Here is a 12,191-nt window from a genome sequence, read left to right as displayed (position 1 = left end):
CTCACCCCTCTCTCCTCACCCCTCTCTCCTCACCCCCTCTCTCCTCACCCCTCTCTCCTCACCCCTCTCTCCTCACCCTCTCTCCTCACCCCTCTCTCCTCTCCCCTCTCTCCTCACCCCTCTCTCCTCACCCCTCTCTCCTCACCCCTCTCTCCTCACCCCTCTCTCCTCACCCCTCTCTCCTCACCCGCTCAGCCCTCTCCCGCTCAGCCCTCTCCCGCTCTCTCCTCTCCCGCTCACCCCTCTCCCGCTCACCCCTCTCCCGCTCAGCCCTCTCCCGCTCACCCCTCCCCTCTCCCGCTCACCCCTCACCCCTCACCCCTCTCCCCTCACCCCTCTCCCCCTCACCCCCCTCTCCTGCACTCTACTCACCCCTCTCCCGCTCACCCCTCTCCCGCTCACCCCTCTCCCGCTCACCCCTCTCCCGCTCAGCCCTCTCCCGCTCACCCCTCTCCCCTCTCCCGCTCACCCCCTCACCCCTCTCCCTCACCCCCTCACCCCTCTCCCCTCACCCCCTCTCCTGCACTCTACTCACCCTCTCCCGCTCACCCCTCTCCCGCTCACCCCTCTCCCGCTCACCCCTCTCCCGCTCACCCCTCTCCCGCTCACCCCTCTCTCCTCACCCCTCTCTCCTCACCCCTCTCTCCTCTCCCGCTCTCTCCTCTCCCGCTCACCCTCTCCCGCTCACCCTCTCCCTCTCCTCACCCTCTCCCGCTCACCCCTCTCCCGCTCACCCCTCTCCCGCTCACCCCTCTCCCGCTCACCCTCTCTCCCGCTCACCCCTCTCCCGCTCACCCCTCTCCCGCTCACCCCTCTCCCGCTCACCCCTCTCCCGCTCACCCCTCTCACCCCTCTCTCCTCACCGCTCTCTCCTCTCCCGTTCTCTCCTCTCCCGCTCACCCTCTCCCGCTCACCCTCTCCCGCTCACCCCTCTCCCGCTCACCCCTCACCCCTCTCCCCTCACCCCTCACCCCTCACCCCCTCACCCCTCTCCCCTCACCCCCTCTCCTGCACTCTACTCACCCTCTCCCCTCACCCCCTCTCCTGCACTCTACTCACCCCCTCTCTTGCACTCTACTCACCCCTCTCCTGCACTCTACTCACCCTCTCCTGCACTCTACTCACCCTCGCCTGCACTCTACTCACCCTCGCCTGCACTCTATTCACCCTCTCCTGGTCTCTCCTCTCCTGGTCTCTCCTCACCCCTCTCGTGCCCTCAACTCACCCTCTCCTGGTCTCTCCTCTCCTGCCCTCTACTCACCCTCTCCTGCCCTCTACTCACCCTCTCCTGGTCTCTCCTCTCCTGCCCTCTACTCACCCTCTCCTGCCCTCTACTCACCCTCTCCTGGTCTCTCCTTTCCTGCCCTCTCCTCACCCCTCTCCTCACCCCTCTCCTCCTCTCTGTGGAAAGGGTTTCTAGCAGTGCAGTTATGTCCCTGGTTATTGGTTGGATATAAAGAGCCGATGTAATCCCACACATTTCCATGGACTCTGTGTGACTCTGTGTGTGTGACTCTGTGTGTGTGACTCTGTGTGTGTGACTCTGTGTGTGTGACTCTGTGTGTGTGACTCTGTGTGTGTGACTCTGTGTGTGTGACTCTGTGTGTGTGACTCTGTGTGTGTGACTCTGTGTGTGTGACTCTGTGTGTGTGACTCTGTGTGTGTGACTCTGTGTGTGTGACTCTGTGTGTGTGACTCTGTGTGTGTGACTCTGTGTGTGTGACTCTGTTGTGTGTGTGACTCTGTTGTGTGTGTGACTCTGTTGTGTGTGTGACTCTGTTGTGTGTGTGACTCTGTTGTGTGTGTGACTCTGTTGTGTGTGTGACTCTGTGTGTGACTCTGTGTGTGTGACTCTGTGTGTGTGACTCTGTGTGTGACTCTGTGTGTGTGACTCTGTGTGTGTGACTCTGTGTGTGTGACTCTGTGTGTGTGACTCTGTGTGTGTGACTCTGTGTGTGAGACTCTGTGTGTGTGACTGAGTAGCACCTCATCTGTTTGGCTGAGTAGCCTGTTGGTGACCAGTATCGTGTTGAGACCTGTCATTCTGCTGTTTTGCTGGGTTCAGTAGATGCAGCATTGCAGCATATTTGATTAGCCTTCTTCCTGCCACCACCACCAGTCATGCCCAGGTTCACAGAGCAGGTGGAGGCAGCGGTCGAGGCTCTGAGTGCCAACCCCACACTCCCCGTGGACGAGAACGAGTTCATCGATGCCTCCCGTCTGGTCTACGATGGAGTCCGCGACATCCGCAAGGCCGTGCTGATGATCCGGGTGAGTGTACACGCTAGACAACCACGTAGTGCGCTATTCAATGAGCCCTATTTATCCTGTTGTCATAATCATGTGAGTCGACACAGTAACGACACCGTGCAATGTTTGTTTCTCCTTCACTTAAAATGGCTTATGGTAGAGAGAAATGAACATTGAATTCTCTGGTGGACTTTTCCTGCAGTCAGCTTGCCAATTACAATCTCCCTCAGAAACTTGAGACGTCTGTGTCATTGTGTTGTGTGACGACAACTGCGCCGCTAAGTGGCCTTTTATTGTCCTCCGTAAAAGGTGCACCTGTGTAATGATCATGAGCCTGTCCATGCGAGCGAGCCCGTACGTGATCTCAAATAGCTGATGCTATTAATACATTTATTTGATGGGGGGGGGGATTTGGCCTTACTGCTATTAACCCGTAGAAATGCATTGAATAACAGATTCATACACAACACATGGTCCCCAACAGAAACTAAAGGAAGCTTGTTCTGAGTCGACTATCTGAGAGATTTCAGATCAGGAACATATTTAGATTTTTTTTTCACATTTAAACCATTATTTGTTTTTAATGCACTAAACTACTCCTCCAACCTGTCGTCTGCCCCCTCCCTGGGGTGTCTGACAGGACGGCCACCCTCTGGGTCCGAGACGTCTCTGGACTGGTAGAGTGGGAGGAAGAGGGACATTGCAGTGACTGATGGGCTCAGAGGCGTTACTGTAGACAGCAGGAGAGAGAAGAGCCGTCAGGGTTACCTAGACATTTAGAGTAGGTAGGATCAGTCAGGGTTACCTAGACATTTAGAGTAGGTAGGATCAGTCAGGGTTACCTAGACATTTAGAGTAGGTAGGATCAGTCAGGGTTACCTAGACATTTAGAGTAGGTAGGATCAGTCAGGGTTAGGTGGGAGGGTCGGTCGAGGTGAGACCTTGATATTCCACGGCAAGTGGTTGGGTGGGTCGAGGACAGTAAAGGGTTGGTGGATGGATTTACAATCCATTTTAGAAGTATGCAATTCAGCAGAAGCTTTTACTCAAGAGTTAAAGACCAAATTAAATGGAAAACATTTCTACAGGCTTGTTCACGCTGGAATTAGAATGCACAGGAGTGAATGAGTGAAATGTCTGGCCGCGGGCGTCTGCTTCTATACGGAGTGAGAACCAAAATAACCAGATGAGTTGAGTGGGTCATTAGAAACGTAATTAGAGGAATTATGAGCTTCCCTCTGCTAAGTGTACTAAAGATGTCATTTACAACTTGTTTTTTTTTTCTCAGTCAAATAGGCTACATATTTGACAACGGTTGCAGCTGACTTGTGTTGATTTTCATCACGGGCATATAGCCTAGGCAGGCTACGGCTGGGAAGCTACACAAACTTCCCGTTTTCAAGAGGGAATACGAGACGAAGCTACTTACTTTATACATAGGAAATACAACTGTTTTATCATGGATCCTCATGGCAATTAAAGTGGCATACGCCGGTCTCTGTGAATCGACGCTCTCTCTTGCGCTCACTCCAATAGTTTTTATTTCCGGCCGTGTGACTCCTCTTCACACTACACTGAGTTGAAGACTCTTTAGTAGGTTGTTTGTGAACGCTGAGGGAATTGAACTCTTGACCTTGCTAATGCCACCCGCTCATCAACTGAGCCACTCAGGCAGGATGCCACCGTGCAGATCTAGATCTCTCTCCACCCTCTCGGGATTCCCGGGGCAGGTGTTGGACTGATTTACGCTTCATTTTTCCCTCTCAAAATGCACAGGCAGTCATTACACGTCATTTAGCGTTTCCCATTACAGGAGAGGAAGATGTTCCTCTGTAGCTGGTAGCACCGGGGCATTTGTTCTTCTGTAGCTGGTAGCACAGGGGGATTTGTTCCTCTGTAGCTGATAGCACAGGGGGATTTGTTCCTCTGTAGCTGGTAGCACAGGGGGATTTGTTCCTCTGTAGCTGGTAGCACAGGGGGATTTGTTCCTCTGTAGCTGGTAGCACAGGGGGATTTGTTCCTCTGTAGCTGGTAGCACAGGGGGATTTGTTCCTCTGTAGCTGGTAGCACAGGGGGATTTGTTCCTCTGTAGCTGGTAGCACAGGGGGATTTGTTCCTCTGTAGCTGGTAGCACAGGGGGATTTGTTCCTCTGTAGCTGGTAGCACAGGGGGATTTGTTCCTCTGTAGCTGGTAGCACAGGGGGATTTGTTCCTCTGTAGCTGGTAGCACAGGGGGATTTGTTCCTCTGCAGCTGGCAACAACGGGGCATTTGTTATACATCACACTGCTCTAACAGCTATTTACCACAAAATATATATATATTTTTTTCCCCTTTTCCTCAACTGTCCCCTCCCTTTCTCCTCATTCCTCCTCTTCCTACCCTGTTCGTCCCCCCCCCCTCTTTCCTTCCATCTCCCTCTCTCTCCTCCCTCTCTCTCCTCCCTCTCTCTCCTCCCTCTCTCTCCTCCCCCTCTCTCCTCCCCCTCTCTCCTCCCCCTCTCTCCTCCCTCTCTCTCCTCCCTCTCTCTCCTCCCTCTCTCTCCTCCCTCTCTCTCCTCCCTCTCTCTCCTCCCTCTCTCTCCTCCCTCTCTCTCCTCCCTCTCTCTCCTCCCTCTCTCTCCTCTCTCTCTCTCCTCTCCTGTAGACTCCTGAAGAGCTGGATGACTCTGACTTTGAGACGGAGGACTTTGATGTTCGCAGCAGGACCAGCGTTCAGACAGAAGATGACCAGCTTATCGCAGGCCAGAGCGCCAGGGTGAGTCCACACACACACACCGCTCTCTTCCGCCACCCCCTCTACAGGCCCTCTCAGTGGGTAATACACCTTGTTCACGCCAGGACTCCTTTGACCCCCTCTCTCATACTAGCTAGAGACTCCATTCAGACAGACATGGTTACCCAGACTCCCCCTCTCTCATACTAGCTGGACTCTCCATTCAGACAGACATGGTTACCCAGACTCCCCCTCTCTCATACTAGCTGGACTCTCCATTCAGACAGACATGGTTACCCAGACTCCCCTCTCTCATACTAGCTGGACTCTCCATTCAGACAGACATGGTTACCCAGACTCCCCCTCTCTCATACTAGCTGGACTCTCCATTCAGACAGACATGGTTACCCAGACTCCCCCTCTCTCATACTAGCTAGAGACTCCATTCAGACAGACATGGTTACCCAGACTCCCCCTCTCTCATACTAGCTGGACTCTCCATTCAGACAGACATGGTTACCCAGACTCCCCTCTCTCATACTAGCTGGACTCTCCATTCAGACAGACATGGTTACCCAGACTCCCCCTCTCTCATACTAGCTAGAGACTCCATTCAGACAGACATGGTTACCCAGACTCCCCCTCTCTCATACTAGCTAGAGACTCCATTCAGACAGACATGGTTACCCAGACTCCCCCTCTCTCATACTAGCTGGACTCTCCATTCAGACAGACATGGTTACCCAGACTCCCCCTCTCTCATACTAGCTGGACTCTCCATTCAGACAGACATGGTTACCCAGACTCCCCCTCTCTCATACTAGCTGGACTCTCCATTCAGGCAGACATGGTTACCCAGACTCCCCCTCTCTCATACTAGCTGGACTCTCCATTCAGACAGACATGGTTACCCAGACTCCCCCTCTCTCATACTAGCTGGACTCTCCATTCAGGCAGACATGGTTACCCAGACTCCCCCTCTCTCATACTAGCTGGACTCTCCATTCAGACAGACATGGTTACCCAGACTCCCCCTCTCTCATACTAGCTGGACTCTCCATTCAGACAGACATGGTTACCCAGACTCCCCCTCTCTCATACTAGCTGGACTCTCCATTCAGACAGACATGGTTACCCAGACTCCCCCTCTCTCATACTAGCTGGACTCTCCATTCAGACAGACATGGTTACCCAGACTCCCCCTCTCTCATACTAGCTAGAGACTCCATTCAGACAGACATGGTTACCCAGACTCCCCCTCTCTCATACTAGCTGGACTCTCCATTCAGACAGACATGGTTACCCAGACTCCCCCTCTCTCATACTAGCTGGACTCTCCATTCAGGCAGACATGGTTACCCAGACTCCCCCTCTCTCATACTAGCTGGACTCTCCATTCAGACAGACATGGTTACCCAGACTCCCCCTCTCTCATACTAGCTGGACTCTCCATTCAGGCAGACATGGTTACCCAGACTCCCCCTCTCTCATACTAGCTGGACTCTCCATTCAGACAGAAATGGATTCCTCACTCGTCTTGTGGGGTATGCATGGGTGTCTGAGCTGTGTGCTAGTATTGTTAAAACAGACAGCTCGGTACCTTCAGCTTGTCAACACCTCTCACAAATACAAGTAGTTATGAAGTCCGCTTTCAGCCAGGAGAGATTGACATATATATTATTAATATTAGCTCTGTGTACATCCAAGGGCCAGTCACTAGGGCCTGTAAGACCTGCCTTGTTGATAGTGCTGTTAAGAAGGTAGAAACTAGGACCTGCCTTGTTGATAGTGTTGTTAAGAAGGTAGAAACTAGGGCCTGCCTTGTTGATAGTGTTGTTAAGAAGGTAGAAACTAGGGCCTGTAGGACCTGCCTTGTTGTTAAGAAGGTAGAAACTAGGGCCTGTAGGACCTGCCTTGTTGATAGTGTTGTTAAGAAGGTAGAAACTAGCGCCTGTAGGACCTGCCTTGTTGGTAGTGCTGTTAAGAAGGTAGAAACTAGGACCTGCCTTGTTGTTAAGAAGGTAGAAACTAGGGCCTGTAGGACCTGCCTTGTTGATAGTGTTGTTAAGAAGGTAGAAACTAGGGCCTGTAGGACCTGCCTTGTTGATAGTGCTGTTAAGAAGCTAGAAACTAGGACCTTTAGGACCTGCCATTTCAGTCGTTGTAGTAGCGGACGCGTGTATAGTGTTGTAGTCATTTCAGTCGTTGTAATAGCTGACGCGTGTATAGTGTTGCAGTCATTTTAGTCGTTGTAGTAGCTGACGCGTGTATAGTGTTGAGTCATCCGCATGCATAGAAAAGTCTAACAAAACAGCCCCCAGTCTTTTTTTATCAGCAGTTTCTCTCAGACGATCATCAGTCATTTGTATAAGTGCTGTGCTTGTTGAATGTCCTTACTCTCTGAACTCCCAATTCAGATGCTCACTGATATTATTCTGATCTTGTGAGTTTTTTCCCCTCACTCGTCTGACTCCACTATAAACCTTCATACCACAGGAAGGTATTCATAGAGGATCCCTCACTCGTCTGACTCCACTATAAACCTTCATACCACAGGAAGGTATTCATTCATACCACAGGAAGGTATTCATAGACGATCCCTCACTCGTCTGACTCCACTATAAACCTTCATACCACAGGAAGGTATTCATTCATACCACAGGAAGGTATTCATAGAGGATCCCTCACTCGTCTGACTCCACTATAAACCTTCATACCACAGGAAGGTATTCATTCATACCACAGGAAGGTATTCATAGACGATCCCTCACTCGTCTGACTCCACTATAAACCTTCATACCACAGGAAGGTATTCATTCATACCACAGGAAGGTATTCATAGAGGATCCCTCACTCGTCACTATAAACCTTCATACCACAGGAAGGTATTCATTCATACCACAGGAAGGTATTCATTCATACCACAGGAAGGTATTCATAGACGATCCCTCACTCGTCACTATAAACCTTCATACCACAGGAAGGTATTCATTCATACCACAGGAAGGTATTCATTCATACCACAGGAAGGTATTCATAGAGGATCCCTCACTCGTCACTATAAACCTTCATACCACAGGAAGGTATTCATTCATACCACAGGAAGGTATTCATTCATACCACAGGAAGGTATTCATAGACGATCCCTCACTCGTCACTATAAACCTTCATACCACAGGAAGGTATTCATTCATACCACAGGAAGGTATTCATTCATACCACAGGAAGGTATTCATTCATACCACAGGAAGGTATTCATTCATACCACAGGAAGGTATTCATTCATACCACAGGAAGGTATTCATTCATACCACAGGAAGGTATTCATAGACGATCCCTCACTCGTCTGACTCACCTTGTCTACTCCCAGACCTTTCCAGTAAGGGAATCATATTTGAGTTGAAACGGAGTACTTTAAATCTGGGATTAGCCTCTCTGTGTTTGCCAGTAATCTGTCCAATGTCCAGATTCGTGGGTCGGGTCTGTTTAACACGGAAACCCATGACAGAGGCTTAGAAACCAGGGTTATTAAATCAGAATATTAGCTAGTGACTAGACCGTCTAGCTAATTCAGATGGATTAGTTCATGAATTTAGTAGTTTGGCGTAATGTGAATTCCTAGACAAATCACGGATGACAGGGGTAGTACACCACACATGCACAAACAAACACACACACAGACAGAAGGCCTACAGAAGCACACACACACACACACACACACACACACACACACACACACACACACACACACACACACACACACACACACACACACACACACACACACACACACACACACACACACACACACACACACACACACACACACACACACACACACACACACACACACACACACACACACACGTACAACGAAAGAAGTCTGTCTGTTGCGGGTCTCTCACTTTGTTCATATTTCCTCTGTCGTCTTGGCGGTGTGTGTATTAATGCATCCGCTGAGCCAAGTGAGGGGGCTACATGGAGACGTGTTGATGTGGAAACGGCTAATTTGGCCTCATCAGCCCCATTGTTATGCATCAGTGAAGTAGGAACGTATGTTTCCTGTGGAACAACATTCTATTGTCTTTTCTGTCTTGGGGTTTCAGCTGCAACTTCCTCTACCAGCTGTGGTTTTTTTTGGGGGGGGGGGGGGCAAGGCCTGTATCATTGACCTTGGATAATGTTTTAGGTCCGTGACATTGACCTTGGATAATGTTTTAGGTCCGTGACATTGACCTTGGATAATGTTTTAGGTCCGTGACATTGACCTTGGATAATGTTTTAGGTCCGTGACATTGACCTTGGATAATGTTTTAGGTCCGTGACATTGACCTTGGATAATGTTTTAGGTCCGTGACATTGACCTTGGATAATGTTTTAGGTCCGTGACATTGACCTTGGATAATGTTTTAGGTCCGTGACATTGACCTTGGATAATGTTTTAGGTCCGTGACATTGACCTTGGATAATGTTTAAAAGGGTATAATCAACCTTAAAGAGACAGACAGACCCAGACTACTACACATCTCTATAGTACCACAGACAGACAGACCCAGACTACTACACATCTCTATAGTACCACAGACAGACCCAGACTACTACACATCTCTATAGTACCACAGACAGACCCAGACTACTACACATCTCTATAGTACCACAGACAGACCCAGACTACTACACATCTCTATAGTACTACAGACAGACCCAGACTACTACACATCTCTATAGTACCACAGACAGACCCAGACTACTACACATCTCTATAGTACTACAGACAGACCCAGACTACTACACATCTCTATAGTACCACAGACAGACAGACCCAGACTACTACACATCTCTATAGTACCACAGACAGACCCAGACTACTACACATCTCTATAGTACCACAGACAGACCCAGACTACTACACATCTCTATAGTACCACAGACAGACCCAGACTACTACACATCTCTATAGTACCACAGACAGACCCAGACTACTACACATCTCTATAGTACCACAGACAGACCCAGACTACTACACATCTCTATAGTACCACAGACAGACAGACCCAGACTACTACACATCTCTATAGTACCACAGACAGACAGACCCAGACTACTACACATCTCTATAGTACCACAGACAGACAGACCCAGACTACTACACATCTCTATAGTACCACAGACAGACAGACCCAGACTACTACACATCTCTATAGTACCACAGACAGACAGACCCAGACTACTACACATCTCTATAGTACCACAGACAGACAGACCCAGACTACTACACATCTCTATAGTACCACAGACAGACCCAGACTACTACACATCTCTATAGTACCACAGACAGACCCAGACTACTACACATCTCTATAGTACCACAGATAGCCCCAGACTACTACACATCTCTATAGTACCACAGATAGACAGACCCAGACTACTACACATCTCTATAGTACCACAGATAGCCCCAGACTACTACACATCTCTATAGTACCACAGACAGACCCAGACTACTACACATCTCTATAGTACCACAGACAGACCCAGACTACTACACATCTCTATAGTACCACAGACAGACCCAGACTACTACACATCTCTATAGTACCACAGACAGACCCAGACTACTACACATCTCTATAGTACCACAGACAGACAGACCCAGACTACTACACATCTCTATAGTACCACAGACAGACCCAGACTACTACACATCTCTATAGTACCACAGACAGACAGACCCAGACTACTACACATCTCTATAGTACCACAGACAGACCCAGACTACTACACATCTCTATAGTACCACAGACAGACCCAGACTACTACACATCTCTATAGTACCACAGACAGACCCAGACTACTACACATCTCTATAGTACCACAGACAGACCCAGACTACTACACATCTCTATAGTACCACAGACAGACCCAGACTACTACACATCTCTATAGTACCAGACAGACAGACCCAGACTACTACACATCTCTATAGTACCACAGACAGACAGACCCAGACTACTACACATCTCTATAGTACCAGACAGACAGACCCAGACTACTACACATCTCTATAGTACCACAGACAGACCCAGACTACTACACATCTCTATAGTACCACAGACAGACCCAGACTACTACACATCTCTATAGTACCACAGACAGACAGACCCAGACTACTACACATCTCTATAGTACCACAGACAGACCCAGACTACTACACATCTCTATAGTACCACAGACAGACCCAGACTACTACACATCTCTATAGTACCACAGACAGACCCAGACTACTACACATCTCTATAGTACCACAGACAGACAGACCCAGACTACTACACATCTCTATAGTACCACAGACAGACAGACCCAGACTACTACACATCTCTATAGTACCACAGATAGCCCCAGACTACTACACATCTCTATAGTACCACAGACAGACCCAGACTACTACACATCTCTATAGTACCACAGACAGACCCAGACTACTACACATCTCTATAGTACCACAGACAGACCCAGACTACTACACATCTCTATAGTACCACAGACAGACCCAGACTACTACACATCTCTATAGTACCACAGACAGACCCAGACTACTACACATCTCACAGACAGACAGACCCAGACTACTACACATCTCTATAGTACCACAGACAGACCCAGACTACTACACATCTCTATAGTACCACAGATAGACAGACCCAGACTACTACACATCTCTATAGTACCACAGATAGATAGACCCAGACTACTACACATCTCTATAGTACCACAGACAGACAGACCCAGACTACTACACATCTCTATAGTACCACAGACAGACAGACCCAGACTACTACACATCTCTATAGTACCACAGATAGCCCCAGACTACTACACATCTCTATAGTACCACAGACAGACCCAGACTACTACACATCTCTATAGTACCACAGACAGACCCAGACTACTACACATCTCTATAGTACCACAGACAGACCCAGACTACTACACATCTCTATAGTACCACAGACAGACCCAGACTACTACACATCTCTATAGTACTACAGACAGACCCAGACTACTACACATCTCCATAGTACCACAGACAGAATCTCTGGCTAAAAGCTAACTGGATACTGGTCTCGACAAAGATCTTGCCCAGCTTCCCTGTGCTCTCTAGTCCAGGCTGTCACAGCCCAGCTTCCCTGTGCTCTCTAGTCCAGGCTGTCACAGCCCAGCTTCCCT

General features: G+C 49.3%; 1 protein-coding gene across 1 annotated transcript in view; it reads left to right on the top strand.

Annotated features, from left to right (window-relative positions):
• Positions 1-12,191, top strand: part of LOC123993760 (catenin alpha-1-like) — a 263,702-nt gene that overhangs the window by 177,585 nt on the left and 73,926 nt on the right. The window contains 2 exon segments of the mRNA XM_046296236.1: positions 2,120-2,271; positions 4,896-5,006. Coding sequence (XP_046152192.1) covers positions 2,120-2,271; positions 4,896-5,006 — 263 coding nt within the window.

Source organism: Oncorhynchus gorbuscha, linkage group LG13 (genome assembly GCF_021184085.1).
Source record: "Oncorhynchus gorbuscha isolate QuinsamMale2020 ecotype Even-year linkage group LG13, OgorEven_v1.0, whole genome shotgun sequence".
Taxonomy (NCBI): Eukaryota; Metazoa; Chordata; class Actinopteri; order Salmoniformes; family Salmonidae; genus Oncorhynchus; species Oncorhynchus gorbuscha.
The sequence above is the reverse complement of the archived record's forward strand: the minus strand, read 5'-3'. Positions and strand labels throughout refer to the sequence as shown.